General features: G+C 42.3%; 1 protein-coding gene across 8 annotated transcripts in view; it reads right to left on the bottom strand.

Annotated features, from left to right (window-relative positions):
* Window positions 1–18,922, bottom strand: part of Tnrc6b (trinucleotide repeat containing adaptor 6B) — a 210,505-nt gene that overhangs the window by 37,800 nt on the left and 153,783 nt on the right. For 6 of the 8 annotated variants that reach the window (XM_052161482.1, XM_052161481.1, XM_052161486.1 and 3 more), the window contains 6 exons: window positions 11,986–12,330; window positions 7,584–9,926; window positions 5,579–5,737; window positions 4,264–4,442; window positions 1,646–1,720; window positions 646–691 (listed from right to left, as the gene is read on the bottom strand). In XM_052161482.1, the coding sequence (XP_052017442.1) occupies window positions 646–691; window positions 1,646–1,720; window positions 4,264–4,442; window positions 5,579–5,737; window positions 7,584–9,926; window positions 11,986–12,330 (3,147 nt within the window). Of the gene's footprint in view, window positions 1–645; window positions 692–1,645; window positions 1,721–4,263; window positions 4,443–5,578; window positions 5,738–7,583; window positions 9,927–11,985; window positions 12,331–18,409; window positions 18,431–18,922 lie in introns of those variants that run through there. The other 2 variants (XM_052161487.1, XM_052161485.1) reach the window with 2 other exon arrangements.

Raw genomic sequence — 18,922 nt, 5'->3', positions numbered from 1 at the left:
TTCCTCTTCCCTTTCTTAATCCTATAAATCTGTTATATGATGACATGATTGGGTTGCAGCTCAAACTACACATTACCACTGCTACCCAGGATTGTTTTCTCTTACTCTTGTTTGATTCTTTTTATATTCCTCGGGGTGAGCAAAAGCATTCTTAAGAAAAATCTCACAGACAAAGGGCTGATGCTGTATCTGCTCCAGTCACCATGGAAAAAGTAATCAATGGTGAAAACCTTGGTGTACAGAGCGTCAATTTGATGGCCTAGTTTACCAGTATCACACACATAGTAAAATAATCTGAATCTAGTTCCCAGTACTTGGAAAAAATATGGATGGTAATAAGGGATGGGCCAATGAAGTTTGCACTTTTCTTGTAGTAACCAGCTCAGGTAGAATAAGGTTGACTCCTGAGGTAGACACACCCTCTTCACAGTTAAACCTAGCATTTAACATTCCTTTACATTCTTCTGGCTCTTTAGTCATTTGAATTTTCAACCTCTATATTATGTAGTGCATGAAATCTTATATAAAATAAAGCATTTTGTAAATGTCTATCAATCTGATTGCCTCAACCCAAGCAGGGCAGGAGATCCCAAGGGCCTGTCATAGCCATGAAAACATCCCATTCCTATTTGTGAAGATACACACCTACAGACAAATCCATTTTGCTGCTTGGGTTATCCTCAGTTTGACTCTGAACAAAACAAAGCAAACACAAGTGAGTAAGGATTTAGGAAGGCTATACATTTTTCAAACAGAGAAGAGTGCTACTGTTTATGTGAGAGCCACGTCTGACCATAGCTCCACAAGACCCTCTGCGGTGAACTTGAAACTGGAGTGAAGGCTGTAACATTTTTGCAATCACAATTTAATGGCCATCATGCTTAATCAAATGTCTAACGTTCAATTCTACACATAAGCAACATCAGTACAGCTACGGACAGCTGCCTGGAGAAATAAACTCATTCTCAAGTGTGCATCGTCAGTATCTTCCTTTGGCTTGTCAGTGAGCAAATCTTAAACTGTGTACCAAATCATTTGTCTTTTGACAACCATGACCAGATGTCCTCAGTGTTCCCAAGATTTAAGGAAATTAAAGATCCAGCATATATTATTCTCTCCATAATGAATCCCAGCATAGTGGTTCTGATTTTTTTTTTAAAATAATGATGCAAACCTTTTTTAAAATGATAATGCAAACACTAGTAACAAATATCTATTTAAGTGTCTTTTTTTGTTTCCACCTTTCAAAGAGAAAGGACGCAAAGACAATTCGCTTTTTTGGTTTTTTTTTTTTGTTTGTTTGTTTGTTTTTGGTTTTTCAAGACAGGGTTTCTCTGTGTGGTCCTGGCTGTCCTGGAACTCACTCTGTAGACCAGGCTGGCCTCAAACTCAGAAATCCACCTGCCTCTGCCTCCCAAGTGCTGGGATTACAGGCATGCGCCACCACGCCCGGCTTAACAATTCACTTTTAATGTTGGTATATATCACTTAATAAAATAGAAATACTGTTACGCTCAGAGGGCCAAGAACATTGCTTAACCCATATTTAAATCTGTAATTCTGTACTGTATATGCAGTAGTCCTTACATTTGTACTATGCCTGAAATTTGAGATATGTTTACACATGAAGAAAAATGAAACTTACCAGCAATCCCATATTTGAAAACTGTTTGGCAAGAGGATTCATCCACGAATCGTTGTTTCCTCCTTTTAGCGAGCACTACAGAAATGAAACACGTGACCTCAGTCACAGAGCTCATCACAACCCCCCAAACTATAAACTATACTGAAAATGCAAAGCTGAGCAGTCACCTTTCTGAACCTGATGGATAGCCTTTGTCACTTCAATATTTTACCTGTTACTTTAAATGACTAGTAAGCCCTAGGTCCAGTCATGCTTTTACTCCTACTTATCACCGTGAACTGGAAAAATAAAGTTTACTTTTTACATGGAAAGAAGTGGTATCAGACTGTGTAAGAGGTCTATACACTACCACTGCCATCTCCAGTAGGATGCTCTCCTCTGATCCCAGCAGGCTTGTAACAGGGAACGAACTGCTACTGGTGCATGTTGTTTGGAAAGGAGCCTGTTTCAACAGGACATCACTCTGTGTGGGGGCAATGTGGAATGCGTCCAGATAGCTCTTCATATGGTCCCCAGCATGAAGGCCATCAGCTCTCAGTGGGAACGAGGCATGGAGGAAGACACTGCCCTCGAGCTCTGGGACAGTGGAAGGCAGGGATTAGTGGGATGGGGGTGAGCTTTGTGGACCTGTGCATTCTATAGATAAATTCCAGTCTATGATATATCATACTTGTTATTATTGTTGGTGTTAGTTGAGACATGATGTCCTCTCTAGAGCCTTGACTACCTTGAACTCTTGATCCTTCTGCTTCTGTCTTCAAGGGTTGTGATTATAGATATAAGCCACCAAAACCTTGTGCTTGCCCTTGCTCGTGTGTGTTCTCTCTCTCTCTCTCTCTCTCTCTCTCTCTCTCTCTCTCTCTCTCTCTCTCTCTCTCTCTCTCTCTCTCCATAAATAAATGTACATATTATATACAAATATATCTATATATTATAACATAAATTGTTAAATTAAAAAAGAGTTCTCCTGGAAAGCAGGAGAGATAGTGAGTTTATCAGAGCAGAGCTTTCAGCTTTAAAAGAAAACAAACTGCGTGTGAGCAAACTCAATAGCATTGACCTGCATATTTAAAAACAGGTGACAGTTTTATATTATGTATATGTTATCACATTAAAAAAACGAAGTCCTTGGCTGGTGAGTTAAGGGCACTGACTGCTCTTCCGAAGGTCCTGAATTCAATTCTCAGCAACCACATGGTGGCTCACAATCATCTGTAATGAGATCTGATGCCTTCTTCTGGTGTGTCTAAAGACAGCTACAGTGCACTTACATATAATAATAAATAAATCTTTAAAAAATAATCAAAGTCCTTAGTACTGAAAGTCAGAACCACTGGCATTGGAATTGAAACATTCAACTCACAATTAAGTAAACCTTGGTTGCCATCTGAGTTGGGAGGATTCAATTAGGATCTTTTACTCAATTAATTTCGATCCATTGCTAATTTGTAAATGACCAAAAGATTGCCAAAGCAGGCCAGACAATGTGAGAGTACCAAGACACTAAGCAGTGTAGTGAGACTTCTTTAGTGATCAGGGAAAGGCAAGTCCTTAGGGAAGGGGAAACCCAGGAAGAACTCCTTCAACCAATGTCTCTAACAGAAAACAACTGTTCCTTTCGTCCTACAGAAGAAACTAGGGTACTGAAACCCACAGCTTCGGGACACAGGGTCAAGGGATGGTCTCGTGAGGTAGTATCAGAGATCCCAAGTCTGGGAGGATTAAAAAGCATTTCACTGGGCTGGGCAGGGTTTTCAGGTTGAAATTAAGCATACAGGTGTATTTTCCTTTTTTTTTTACTTTGTGTCTGTGGTGTGTGTATGTGTGTGTGTGCGTGCGTGCGTGCGTGCGTGCGTGCGTGTGTGTGTGTGTGTGTGTGTGTGTGTGTGAGAGAGAGAGAGAGAGAGAGAGAGAGAGAGAGAGAGAGAGAGAGAGAGAGAAGCATCTGTCTAGACAGTGGTTCAGGTACAAAAATCATGGCTACAGATAGAATACTAGTGTCCTATGTAAAGCAGCAGCAGAGTGCTTGCCTAGCATTCTCAGGGCTCTGGGCTCCATCCCCAGGACTGTAAAGTAATAAACCATAATATTCCAAGAGGAAACTTGTTATAAGGAAAGTGAGTTGTCTGGAAGATACAGCCTGGCCCAGGATGTGAGAAAAGAATTTAGTTATAGCTTTCACGTTACTGGGAGAAGGGCTCTAGGCCTTGGATGAGTCAGGTAAAATCAAGACCCACCAACGACCACTGGGAGAGTCAGCACCATTTGGTGTCTTTTTTACATTTTCATCGAGAATTGCCCATAGGACTTCTTTGTCTTGGAATCAAAAGCATAAGGCATTTTAAAAGCAGGCCTCAGGAACTGCTTAAAATAAATAACATGAAAACCTAAACTCAATTACCTCTACCTTACAAATTTCATTTTACCTGTAGTGCCACTTCTAATAGTTCAAGATTTCAAAGTCATGGGATAGGAAGATTAGGGGATGCAAGGGAAGTAGTTATTAATTCATAAGGAAATACTTGGTGACTCCAGCTGCCCCATTTCCTCCATGAACAAAGTCTCAGTTCAACCTTCTAGGAGTGAGTAAGCAAACTGAAGCCTTTCTAAAGCACTACCTTCATTTGCTTCTTTCCTCCTTGTCCCCAGCTTGCTGAGTTGTGGGAGGAAGTGCTTCCCTGAGAGCCGGCGGTGTTCCAGACTCCTCCTCCGTCATCCTCCTCTTCCCAGCTAGGATGGCGAGCTCCTGTGACTGGTCCATCACTCTCCCCCCAGCCGTCTTGCATAGATTTGGAATCTTTAAGGAAAGAGTGAATTAATTCTTTGCATTAAATACTTGTAACAAAGAGGTTTCTTGCAAATGCAGTATTTTAATATCTTTGCAGTTTTGTCTGCTCCATCTACACACAAGGCAAATGCATTACTCATACCTAAGAGAGCAGACAACAGCCCTTACAATCAAGATCTCTGGACTGCTTCTATGGTTCTTCAGGGAACCAAGGAGACAGTGTTTCAAAACTCAAAAATCTAATCCCTATTCTAAGAAATTTCAGAACTGGGTGGTGGTGAATAACTGTAATTCCAGCACTTGGGAAACTAAGGCAGGAAGATTACCATGAATTTGAGGCCAATATCAACTATTTCAGACACTATCCCAAACAAATCAACAAAAATTGTGTGTCTGTGTGAATGAGTGAATATATGAATGCTGCACCTCACTGATAAAATGGTTGCCCTTAGTGAGAAGGGCAGCTGAGAGTCAGTCTTTCTTGACACTTCAAAATGCAGACATTTCATGTAGGTATGACCAAAACAAAATGGTCTACCTTGTTTCGGATGAAGCAGAAATAAAAATGGGAATAAAAACCACAAGGCCATCCAGTGGTGGGGGTACACACCTTTTAATCCCTGCACTAGGGAGGCAGAGGTAGTTGGATCTGAGTTGGAGGCCAGCGTGGTTCTAGGGTAGCCAAGGCTACACAGAAAGACCCTGTCTTGAAAAACCAACCAACCAACAACAAAATCCCCATAAGGCCATGGAAACTTGAAGCTTATTAGGTCCACAAACATATTTGAAATGTATTAGGTACTGAGGAGGATCCAAGATGTGGCTTTGATTGAGAAAAGAGGAAAAAATGTACAGGGCAGATGGGAGAAGAAAAGAAAGATAGGACAACCAGAGAGGAAGGCGCTGGACACCAGTCTCCAGTCAGTTCTATCACTACACCCTTTTAACAAATATTGTTACTATGAAGTTTGCAAGAAAACATTCATTTCCCTCCAAAATACTGTATGGAACTGGATTCCCCTCCATGCTAAGTAGGAAGCTGGGAAGTGGCTCTTCTCTGAACTACTTCTAATGACTGCGGCTATCCTTGAGACCAAGACCAGGCCTATAAGACAAGTTGCCATTTGCAAACCAAGTCTACTTACTGGGTTTCATGGCATTGGGAGCGTTGGCAGGTGTGTTTCCCCAGCCTGTGGTTGATGCTCCTGCATCATCCATTTCACCCCACCCAGGACTGCTTTCATTTGGCTCACCCCAGGCTGACGTCCCATTATCTGGAGCAGGTGGTGTGCTTTTGCTCCAGACTGAAAAAAAGAAATGTGTCTTTAAGGATCCATTGAATAATTAAGATCCAGTGGAGTGAAGGACACAGGCAGAGTTATACTTTCTTGGCAGAAACAAATTCAACCTTCATGGAGGGCATTTGGTAAAGTAATTTTCCAAAGATCCAATGTACATGACTTCTGACCTAGTAAACTTACTGCCAGGAAAATTTACCCTAAAAAAATGTACTAAAGTGATAAAATTGTATGTACAACAGTGTTCACTATATTAACTCTAGAAAAAAAATGGAAGCAATTTCAATATCAGAAGGAGATAGGTTATAACAAGTGTGAACAAAAACTGAGTTCATAAAAGGAACTACGTATGAAACAATTAAGCAAAAGAACTGTATGTGCTAAAGAAAGCTTAAACATATATAAAAAGAATGAGGACAGAGCCACAGGACTAGTGCCTGCCTACCAGGGAAGGACCTTGGGATCCACATTCAAGATCTCTGCCTCTTCCCCATTAAAAAGCTGAGGGAAAAAAAAAGTAAGATGAACACTGCAGAAGTATATCCCTTCCCTGTTAAAAAGAATTAAAGCTTAGGTATATCTGTAATATCTAAGAGCAAGACCTATGAAGGAAACAAACTTCAGTGGAATATGGCGAGAAGTCTCAGAGGCTAGTCTCATCTACTGTCCTTTGCTTTCCTGTATAGTTTGGAGAGTGTTCTGTGAACACTGGATCTTAAAGCACTAGGAAATATGATTCTGAATAAGCAGTTAAAGAGTATCCTCTATTTCTGTATTCATTTTTTTTAATACTTAAAAAAAGAGCTAGTTAAAGTCACTTTGCATGTAATTAGCTCTTTTAATTATATTTACTTAAAAACTAAGTTTACTTTGAGAATGCTGGTAAAGTAAACATTATGATTAATTTTAAATAAAACCAAAACCAACAGAACAATTCTGAAAGGTGCATTTTCTTTTTTCTTTTTTAAATTCCTTTTTTTTTTAATTTATTGTTATATCTAAGTACACTGTAGCTGTCTTCAGACATTCCAGAAGATGGGCGTCAGATCTCATTACAGATGGTTGTGAGCCACCATGTGGTTGCTGGGATTTGAACTTAGGACCTTCAGAAGAGCAGTCAGTGCTCTTAACCGCTGAGCCATCTCTCCAGCCCCAAAGGTGCATTTTCTTAACTGGTGAGTCTTCTACAGGGACATTCATACCAAAATGAGAACAGAATTAAGCGCTGTTGCACCAGTTGAATTTTGGGTATCTGACTGTCCTTAGATCATCTTTGTAAGCATACTGCCGGCAACAGTCAACAATTAAGTCATTTGGAAGGAGGTGAGAATGTAGCTTGAGGTAGAGTACTTGCTTAGCATGCTCAAATCTCTGGGTTTCAGCCCTGACACTAAAAAAATAAAATAATTTTGGAGACCCCAACTGTCCAGATACCCATTGAGATACAGCACTGTGACAGTCTCTGAAAGAACATCAGAGTGCTCTCCTTTGCAGAGGAAGAGAAGCACAGAAGAGGGGTTCAGGTAGAGTCAGGAAGGAAAGAAAGCCAGTCTTTTTCTACCTTAGTTCTTTATTCTTAAACCTAGAGCAGAAATAAGCTTATTTGGTGATTTTTTTGTTGTTGTTATTTTTAAAATTATACAGACCAATACAGTTGCAGAAAAATAATTCTGGGTACCAAGAATATTGTCATCTTTTTCTTGTACCAAGAGAGACCACTGTCATGTATGAGAGCAGATGCCACCTCCAGTGCACCACAGAAAGGTCCTTGGAGCAAGAAAGCTGGTCATTCAGAGGAATGACCCTCAGAGTAAGCTAAATAGATGCACCTTAACAGATAGTTGGTACCTACCCGATGCTGATTTTCCGGTCATCGGGGTAGGCAGGTTTGGTTCTCGAGGTGCTGGGCCCCCTTGAGAATTCTTATCCCAAAGGTTCACATTCTTGTAGTTATAACTGTTAGGGTCTCCCCAAGCTGAAGTGCCATCATCGATGTCCATTTTTCGACTAATTGACTGTGGGGATGGCTCCTCCCAACCACTGGGTTCATCATCTTTAGGGGTTGCAGGCTGGGGCCCACTGCTCCAGTTGGAATTAGAAGGTCGAACATTGCTTTGAGGTGGTGGGGGTGGGCCTCCCCAAGAACCAGAAGCCTCTGGCTGTGGTGGCGGTGGCTGCTGCTGCTGTTGGTGTTGTTTATTCCAGGAATTGGGCTGTCTGCCTGTCTCATTCCATGCAGGGGATCTTTTGCAATCTTCCCATCCACCTTTTGAAGCTAGGTTTGTATTCCCACCATTACCCCAAGTTCCAATTTCATTCTGCCCTCCTTCACCCCACCCTGACACAGGCTTATTGGCAGAACTTTCCCAATTGTTATTTTTCACTTGATCAACCTCCTCACCCCAACCATTCTTCCCAGAAGTCCATCCTTGGTTGGGTTGGCGCCCACCTCCCCACCCCTGATCCTTACAAGAACTCTCATTCCAAGAGGAAGGTGTCTTTTCATCCGCTCGTCCTCCTCCCCAGTTAGAAGAGTTGTTGTTCTTATAGTCATTCCAGCCTCCTGTGTTCTTGGGGTCTTTCCACTCTGTAGAGGCTGAGAGCTCCCCCCATCCAGACTTCATTTGATTGCTTTGGCTGGGTGCATCTCCCCAGCCCCCTGAGTTCTTGGTCTGTGTGGCAGCGCTCTCCCACCCCTCAGTTCCTTTGTCAGATTTCCCCTCAGGCCTTGGCACCTCTTCAATATCCCATACTGTGTCCTGCTTAATTTGAGTTTGGCCCCAGCCAGTGTTTGAGAGCACCCTAGGGTCCAAATCAGTCCGGCTCAAAAGAGTCTGCAAGACAGCCTGGCAGTCAGGATGTGTGGGCCTGTATGACCGACGACTAGAATTGTGACTGTCACTACTTCCTGCTTTGTGGTTGCTTCCAGTGCTTTGACCTCCAACTTCACTTCCTGCGGAGCTGGAAGATCTTCCCCAACAGGGAGCCTGGGCATTGCCTTGGTTTTCAGGGAGGGGGTGGCCCTTTTGATTGTCCCATGCTCCAGTGCTAGAATTTGGTTGGTTTGGACCACTCCATTCTCCAATTTTCAATTCATCAGACCCAGTCGGCTGTTTCCATTCTCCCTGAGAGACCCCAGATGTCATTTTGTTCCCTTCACCCCATTTGTTGTCGTTAGAGTCCTGAGGGCCAAAGTTCCAGGACCCACCCGTAGACCTGTTATTGTTGTCCCAAGAGTCACTTTTTGACCCAGTTGGTTTTGGAACAGAAGCTCCTTTCCAGGAGTCCTCTCTGTCTTTTCCATTGTTCCCATTATTTCCAGAATTGCTTTGTCCAGAGACTGTGTCAGTTCCAGAAGGCCCCCTAGCTGCACCCCAAGACCCAACACTCCCAGTCTTTCGATCTCCAGTGCTTTGTGAAGGGGCATCAGTGCTCCTGGAGGTGTTCCCCAAGCCCAGTCCAAAGGGCATTCCCTTATTTTCCATGGGGTTTGGTGAACTTAAGTTCAAGGAGTTAGTGTTTCCATTTTTTGGTCCATCAGTGTTATGAATTTGAGCCTGTTCTCTGCCAGAGACAACAAAATTAACACCCGCATTTTCCATCTTTGACTGCTGTTCCCTGGATGCCTGACCTACTGTGCTAACTTGTGCACTGGAACTACCATTTTCTGTTTCCAATGCCCCTTTCCTAGAAGTTCCTTCTTGGACCAATGCTGGCCAGGCAGATGGGTTGCTATTTGGGTTAAAATTGCTGAAGCCAGAGCCAGGTCCAATTCTATCTTGACCACTTGTAGTACCCCTCCAGTTTCCTAGTCCATTGTTGCTATCTGAAGTAGAGTTGGGAGACTGAACAGACTTAGCCTTAGGGTCAGATTTCCAGACCCCGAGATTACATTCATTCCCAGAACCTGCAGGCTGGCACTGGCTCCCTTTGCCTTTGTTACTAGTGGTACTTCCTGGCAAACTGCTCTTCTCAGAGCCAGGGTTCGAGGCACTGTTGTTATCGGTGGTGTTTTCGGAAGAAGATTCAGTGTCTTTGCTGGCAATACAAGGCCACTCTTCCATGTCAGACCCGTCTACAATCACCTTGTCCCAGATGTGAATTGGGTTGGGGGAGGCGCCGTTGTTGGAGGAGGCTCCCGGGCCCCAAGTGGAATTTGCATAATTTGAAGCAGCAGCACCTCCAAGGGTTGACTCTGGGAAAGAGATCATCTGTTAATCACAGCTGTACATCCGTAGCATCAACACCTGGGGCTCTGACTGCCTCTGGAAAGTTCAGTACACCCCTAGGCTTGCTCACTTGGTCAATTTTCTTGAGTGATCTTAGTACAGTATCTAGAGTCACTTCTTTACGCGAGTAACTGTGCATCCCATGTCATAGTGCCAGTGTGGAGGTCAGAGGATGATTTGTTGGACTTGGTTCTCTCCTTCTACCATGTGGATCTTAGGGATTGGAACTCAGGTCATCAGGCCTTTGAGGACATGCTAGAGTTTCCTCTATGTCACTGGCTAGTACTGGATGTGCTACATCTAACTCCCGCATCAACTCTCAAAAGCTACCTACTTGCTATTCTTTCTGAAACAGAAGGACCTTCTTGTATCCTAAGAAAAAGCAACAAACCTTAAATGTGCCATGTTTCTTTAATCTATTCTAACACCTGTGGTTGGTACTGTTTTTCTAAAATACCCCTTTGGTTCTATTACTGCTCTCTGAGAGCGTTCAACAATTCCTTAGTGCACAGAAAAGCAAAACCTGTTGGTTGGTTTCATTAAGATGTTCTATGACCTAAGGCCAATGAATTTTTCAGTTCTATCTTTTATAACTTTCTACAAAGATGTCTACAATCTCACTCTGGGCACCATTTTGGGCTGGCTGTTTTCTCTTCCAAGTCCACAGTGAAATTTATTCATCTTTTTAAACATACCTAAAGTGCCACTTTAATCTATATAGCTACTTCTGAGCTTGTCACCTGAAAAATTGTCAGCCTCTAGCAGGAGCCACTTTCCTCACGTGGTAGCCCTGTTCATACTCTTCCTTCCACACTGGTCTTTTCACTGAGAGTATTTTGCTAACGTGTGAATTCCATACAGTAGCCAGTGCATTCTGCTCAGTAAGCCTTCTCTGAATGATGAGTGTCCCTTAGCTAGCTCCTGAGATACAGGAGTATGCATCAGATAGGTTTAGACTCCCAAGGGGATTAAATCTGATAAATCAGTACTGCATAGCATATAGTTTGATAGAATGTAGCATATTTAGTATGTATGACGGGGGAAATAATGTGTTTTAATGATGTTTTTTCTAAGCTAATTTCTCCATTAAACACTTCTTAATTAATACAAATTAAAAACAACACACGTAAAATGAGGCAGCACAGAATCTTAATACCTTGAGACTACACTGGTCTGGCCTATGCTTGATATTCAAAGTCTAGTTGTTTTTCTTTAAACTTTGTTTTTAAAATTATATTTACTTATTTGTATGTATGCTATACAGTACATAGGAGGTCAGAGCACAACTCCTGGGAGTCAGTCCTGTGTTTCTGCTATGTGGGTGGAGCCTGAAGAGGAAGCAGGTAGTTACCACTTTTGCCTGTTGTTCTCTCTCTAGCTCTTTAGCTCAAGCTCTTAAGTTTTAATATAACCTGAAAAGGCACATTATTTTTTAAAAGGGACTGCAAAATCTTGCTACTTAAACTCTTGATGGCACATGATCTCACAAACCTGAGGCAGGAGGATCATGGGCCTGACACCAACCTGGGATATACCTGAGATCCTGTTTCAAAAGTAGGACAGAAAGAACTCTCAAGACTTCTAATGAAACACCTCAGAAAAAGACCCCTCATGTTATATTACAATGTCTAGCATAGCTCAAAATCCAGGATTCTAAAATTAACACTGATCCTAAAAAACAAAACAAAACAAAACAAAAATACACCCTAGTTTAAAAACTATAGAATGTTATCATCACCTGGTATTCTCTGAAGATTCTATACAACAGCCTAAGAGGATCATTCTGGAAGCATGGGATTCTGGAAGATTTAGAAAAAAGCCCCATGCAAGTCTCACTTCTGAACACAGCTGAGGAATGACACAATCTATGCTTTAGATTGTGTGGAGACAGCTTAGAGAACTGCCTATGTAGATTTTATGTTGGTGCCCTCTCCCCTCTGCTGTGCGGTACCAACTCTATGTTAACAATGGGTACCAGGAAACAAAGGAAAGCTCTCTCTCTGCGGACCTGGCTCCAAGTCCTACCTGGTACAGTCCCACTCTCGCTCTGCAGCAGCGCTCCGGTCACTTGTGCGTTGTTGTTTGGGTTTGCTCCAGGTGCTGTGCAGGGAGGAGGCCCCGCCCCACCCCCAAGGAGCATGCAGGACGGTGGAGGGGGCTGCCCACGTTTTAGTAACACTTTGTGGTCCTGCTGGCAACGGAATCGCGGGGGCACCTCCCGAGGCATGTAGCGGGCGGCGCTTGGCGGTTGTCCGTTCGGCACTGCCACCCTTTTGGCATTGTTGCCACCATTGACTGGTGGCGATGGAGAGCTGCCAATTGGGCTGGCGGCCGTTGGTTGGCTTAAACTTGGTTTCGTCACTTCGGGCACTGCAAGACAAGAATTGGGAAAGTCTTGTAAATTAAATACATTTTTCTAAAGTCTGTTTTTAAGAAAGCTTATATTTTGTTCTCAAAGGACAGGCTTTTAAAAATTCCTGCAGGTTATTCACTTTACTAGGGTAGGAGTGGTGGTAGCAGGTGACTGATAAATAATCGAAAATAGCATGTCTTATTTAAGTGGGGGAAACTGAGCAAATACCACTCACTGCACCAGATCCTGGAAGGACAAATGGTTGCAGCCAAGCACTCAGTCGTGCAGAGGCCTTTTCCTTCCTCTAATTTCTTAATTAATTTTTTTTATTTATTTACATTTACTTTTTTTTCTTTCTCTGAGACAGGGTTTCTTTATGTAGTGCTGGATGTCCTCCAACTCAGAGATTTGCCTGCCTCTGCATCTCAAGTGCAGAATTAAAGGTATGTGCCACCACACCAGGCTCTAGATTTACATTTTTGTTCTGGGTGTACACATGCTATGGTAAACATGGAATCCATAGGACAGCTAAGGGAGGAGGTTCTTTTTATCATGTGGGTCCTAGGGCTGGAACTTCGGTTGACAGCTTTTGCAGCAAGTGTTTTTACTCTCTGAGCTACCTTGTAGACAATCATCCTATTGCTCTGTGACTAGGTACAAGAAGCACACTTCCCATGTTCTTACAACATTCTGAATTATATTTAAAGTCTCTACTAACAGACCTCTCTCTCATTGGCCTTAAGCTCCTCAAGAATAGAAGCCATCATCCATTCTCCTCCCTTTAGAACAGACACAGAACTGGCACCTACGGAGGACCACAGGCCTAGAGAATCACAATATTCCACGTGACTTTGGTTCCTACAGCTACCTGGACACAAAGGTTTATCTGTGACTGTTTACATAACAAAAATATTAGAAAACTTTAGCTTTTATTTTTAAAATGTCTTAGCTCTTTCATTGATATAAAATGTCAAATAGTACAGAAATGTGCACAGCAACCCTGAAATCACTACACTCTGGTGTCCCTGCTGGCTTTCTACCTCAACCCTGACTACAGAGGTTCCTACTCTCCACTTTCTGTCTCCATCTTAGCAAAAGACCACCACTGTGTATTTCTCTTTTATAAACTCAGTACTTATGCTTGAACTTATGTTTTGAATACTTTCATGAAAAAAAATCATCCATTCCTCCCAAGAAAATCTGCCCAGCTGCTGAGACTGGCAATACTGCAGAAATCATCCTAGGCCCAAATTCCTGCCAAGCAACTCTGGTAGCAGTATTGCTTTGACTGCTGAAATGATGCTGGGCCAGCATGTTGCCATTTAACTGCCTCCTTTATGAGGAGAGAGATACATCATCAGAAAACGGGGCACCGATTAGCCGTCACTGGGCACCATGAACATTGTGAGTGACAGGAGAAGAGAATAGTCAGCTCAAGTAAGCTCCAGGCAGCGTGTGTGTCTATTCTGAGCCAATCACAAGACAGCACTGGCCTCCAGTAAAAGGGTGGTTGCTGTAATGTGATGATGAACAGAATAAAAACTTAAACCAGTCACTGTCTAATATTAACACAGTGCTGTCTACAGGACATATAGCAGACGATAGAAAAATAACTAGTAAATATTTGTTTCTGGAATATTCCACATGTCATTTACTAATCGTCTTTTCTCTTATGAGAATAAAGCTGGATGGATTCTTCCTAGCTAGTTTGTGATGTTGCCCTTCTACAAATGGGTTAGGCACTCTAAGTAAAGTTGGCCACATGCCTTTATATAAGACAATGACGGAGCAGCCTAATGAGAGTAAAGGTCTGACTAACTTTATAATATACACAGCTGCTTCAACCCCAAACCCTGGGCGGTGCTGTACATTGTGCCAGAATCCTTGTACAATTCCTTGTGGCATTTTCTCCCAATCCTATCAAAGACAGGACAGATATAGTAAGGAGAACATAGCTACACTGCTTTTCTTCTGACATGGTGTAGGCTCTAGAGCTCAGTGCTGAGAAATCCAGGGCTTGCTTAGAAAAGCTAATTGTGCTGGAGGGCTCGGCCAGAGTCTTCTTGGTTTTTCTCTTTATTATACTTCTCTATGAACTTTAAACAAACAAGAGACAGCAAGATGGCTCAGTGAGTAGAGGTGTTTTCAACGAAGTCTAAAGTCCCTGGAACCCACATGCTGGAATGATAGAAACGACTTGCCAAGTTGTCTTCTGACCACACAGACACACATAATAAATAAATGTAAATGTAAAACAGCATAAAGGCAAGCAAGACTTCTGACATCTACTGGAGATGAAGCAACTGTTAGACAGGAGCAGACACAGTTTCAAAGCTCCAAATTCAAAGTTAAGATGTTTGGATATGAGCTGTTAGAGACTACCAGGCCTGGGTGTGCTGCCTTTCAGGCCTCTCTTCTCAGTGTTAATGATTTGTAGGCTGAAGCATAAATAGCTCTAAAATAAGCTACTCTAGCCACCAAACCATGTTTATTTGGTTCAAAAGCCTCAGGCCTCAGTTTCTCTGCCAGAGAGAGAGTCTATGTAGGTTTTAGGGAGTGGTGTGGTTGCTTGGCTTCTGACCCCTGGATTCAATCCCACCAAAATAACAACAACAAAACAAAAGAAAACAAACCAAACCAAAGGCTATGCTTTAAATAATCAGTCTCACAGGAAATGAAAACACTGTAGAAAACTGTGTGTCCTATTTTCTAATTTCTACTCATGCACCTTTAAAAACCACACTCTAGCTGGGCGGTGGTGGCGCACGCCTGTAATCCCAGCACTCTGGGAGGCAGAGGCAGGTGAATTTCTGAGTTCGAGGCCAGCCTGGTCTATAGAGTGAGTTCCAAGACAGCCAGGGCTATACAGAGAAAAAAACAAAATCCAAAAAACCAAAAACCACACTCTATTGACTCAGTCTTCCCCATTCCCACTCTTTTAACTTCTACCACTCTCTTACCTTGCTTTTCAACTTCTAATTGTCCTCATTTCTGAAGGTGCAAGCAAGGTGCCGGTTTTTGTTTTGTTTTAAGGAAAAGTGTTCTTTAGTCTGAACTAAGCAAGCTTCTGAATTTGTGCAAGAGACCAAACAATTGCACAGAACCATTACAAGCTACTAGTTCCTTCATCTTAATGGGACCACACACACACACACACACACACACACACACACACACACACCTTCATCTACGTATATTTGTAAAAGGGCTAGGGATATAGTTCTGTGGTGAGCAAGAGGCTCTAGATTCACTCTCCAGTACCATAAAACCAAAACTAAACAAAAACACAAAAAATATATTATCTTAGGTCAACAATTTAAAAATCTCAGACTGACCATATTATGTGATCCTCAGTGACTCTACCACTGTCTCCACTTCTTCATCCTTCCACTCACACACTGGCTTCTGCACTCACTATCTCTCTCCTCCAGTCACCAATGTCTTCACTGCCAGCCTACAGGGCATCTGGTATTTGCCGTCAAGCCTGCAACTCCTGACTACTGGTCCTTCTGAGATTAACTCTGGCTAACTCTTCAATCTTTCATTTCCCTTTGGGGTCCTCCACACTGTGGAACAAGGGTTAAATAGTGGATGTTTAACACTCCATGGATGTAAGGTTTCAGTCTCAACAATCAACTGTATACTTAGGAGAGTAAAAGCAGCCACAGAAAGCAGCTGTGCTTCAAGACTTTATTTAAGGACAGTGAGTGAGCCAGGAATTTTATATTCACAGACACTGCTCTTTGAAACAACTAAATAAAAATAAAAATAAAGAATTATTATTATTATTATTATTATTATTTTTTTGCTCACAGGTAGTATAAAAATAAGCAGCAGGTCAGATTTGGTTTATAGGACAGCTTCTGCTTTTAAACATCCTTTTAGTTATAATTCCAAATTATATTCCAAGTAATGTGGCCATTAGCTACGATGGGTGTACATAGCACACTTGAAGCAGGGCTTTATTTCGAAGTTTTATTTAGACCAGTTTCCAACTCAGAACCATCTTTCCACCTCAGGCTCTTAAGCGCTAGGTGGGATAACAGGTACAAGTCACCACACCTGGCATTGAGTTTATGTCTACTTTAAAAAAAATACATTTAATCATTTGTGGGGCCTGCTTACTTCTCACATTGAGTTACTTGGTAACAAAATCTTCTTCTGAGGTTTTCACCTCTGTGTATAATTGTCATTAATGCCAAGTCATTATCTCCACCTTAGGTCTCTTTTATCCTTTCCATTCCCCTCAAACTTGTTCCCCAGTCCTAAGGTCCATTATCTCTTGTAGCACAATGAAGGCATCACCCAACTTGGTAGAGTTCTTTAGGACATCTGTCCTCACCCAGTACTCACACGATTCCCCAGCACCCCAGAGCTGAGCTCTCCACCCTCCTCTATCAGCAGTCTATCCAGGCTGTCCATTTTCCTTCCCTCCCACATGGAAACTCTGTGCTCACTTATCTTCATGCATGCTTTATAACAGCTCATATTCCTTCATCTTAGAGATACCAGCTCTCTCTCTACTTCGCCATTATTTGTGTGTATAGTACTGATGTGAGAGAGATCATACAGGCATGTTCATGCCACAAAACATGTAGATGTCAGAGCACAACTTCTGAGATTGTTTTCTCCTTCAATCATAAACCTAGGGCTCCAACACAGGTTGGAGCCTGATCCATCTCACTGGCCCAGTCCCATTTCCAACCAAATGTCCCCACCTATCAGAACACACAAGTACCTCCAGTGTGGGCCTGCGGACAGACTAAATTATCTGAGCCACTGTCATGCACTCACTACATATGCTTCTCAGAATAAGCTCAGAGACTAGTGTAGTAAAATGACCCACAATCCCACATATGCTGATGGGAAATGCTTTCCTTCCCATGTGTGCCAGTGAAGTATGGAGCCAGGCTATGATTTAATGCTTTGAACCATGGTATCTAAAAACTGATCCACCAGCTACAAGTTTTCCCACTTCTTTGACTCACTCAGTGTTGATACTTCTGGGGTCAAAATAAGCCTCACTGAAAACAAAAACAAAGTGGATATTTCCTGTGGACATGTTTAATTCTAGTGACCAGAGCTCCATCTGAGGATCCCCAGTTAGGAAGACATGAAAGCTACACAGCCCATGTATTTAAACCTGTCTGAAATGATAAATTTCTTGGCTAACCTGATCCAATCTGTGCATGGTCCATGAAAGTTTCCCCTTCCATACTGATGTCCGTTACAGACCTTCAATTCTCACCCTGGATACTTTCTAGCAGCTAAAGGTCACATTGGCTTTCAGTCATTTCATTATAAACTGATAGCTCTCATTAAGCCAACCTCAACCTATAGCATTAACAAGGCTAAACTGCAATGGCCACACTCTGCTATTATGTAGTTTGTGTAATTGGGCTTTTTCACCTTAGCCTAACTCTCCCTGTTAAGCTTCACCTTAACCTGAGCTATTGCATGATTTTGGAAACCATTTTGTTTCTGTCTAATATCCATAAGAGAGAATCTAACCTTTTGCCTAAGTCCCTCTTCTTCCTTTTAGCTAAGTAGTAGGCACAGTGCATCCTCATAGACCTTTGAATTGAAGCCCCTGTCCTACTCTCCTCTCTGGAATTCTGACCTGCACTGGCTGGTTTTTGTTTCAACCTGACCCAAACTAGAGAGGAAGGAGCCTCTGTTGAGGAAATGCCTCCATGAGATCCAGCTGTAAGGCATTTCCTCAATTAATGATCAATGGGAGAAGGCCCAGACTATTGTGGGTGGGGCCATCCCTGGGCTGGTGGTCCTGGGTTCAATCAGGTAGTAAGCAAGCTATGAGGAGCAAGCCAGTAAGCAGCACTCCTCCCTGCTTACTGCATCAGCTCCTGACTTTTGGTTCCTGCCCTGTGTGAGTTCCTGTCCTGACTTCCTTTGGTGATGAACAGCAATGTGGAAGTGTAAGCTGAATAAAGTCTTTCTTCCCCAACTTGCTTTTTGGTTATGGTGTTTTGTTGCAGTGATAAAAACCCTAACTACGATATCACCACACTGTTTGTAATGGTGGAAGATAAAGGAAGAACATATCTACTGATTTCCTGAAATACAGAAAAATCTTACTTCAGTCCTTGTACAACCCAAGACTTGGCACCAACACAGTCTTTTCTTTTTTTCTCTGCTGGGGAAAGAGTAGATTCACAGTTAAGGGGAGATCACTTAAGGAAGATAACTATTGTTGGGGAGAGGAACAGGACTAGAAATGTCAGCTCAGGGAGAAGAATGAAGAGGAGAGTACCCAACAGACAAAGACCTGGCCAAGAAAAAGTATAAATGACGGCTGGTTAGTCTGACACACCTCAAATTATGAATATGTACATACATTTTTTTTTAATTTCTGTCTTCTCCTTGGAGACCTGAGTTATACCCTCAGATCCTTTTCTTTAGGATTATCGGACTTGATTTTCTGATTGAGGGAGCAGGAAGAATAAGGAGACAGGAAAGTGGATTTCATCTACAATAGGCATGAAAAAGACCCAAATAGAAAGGAGTGCACAGAAAGGAAAACTTGATCTCTTTTTCTTTTTTCCTTTTTTCAGACTTTGACATAAGATAGAATAATCTGTATGAGAACAG

This window comes from Apodemus sylvaticus, chromosome 17, assembly GCF_947179515.1.
Source record: "Apodemus sylvaticus chromosome 17, mApoSyl1.1, whole genome shotgun sequence".
In the NCBI taxonomy this organism is placed as follows: Eukaryota; Metazoa; Chordata; class Mammalia; order Rodentia; family Muridae; genus Apodemus; species Apodemus sylvaticus.
Note: the sequence above shows the minus strand (reverse complement) of the source record. Positions and strands in the feature narration are given on the sequence as shown.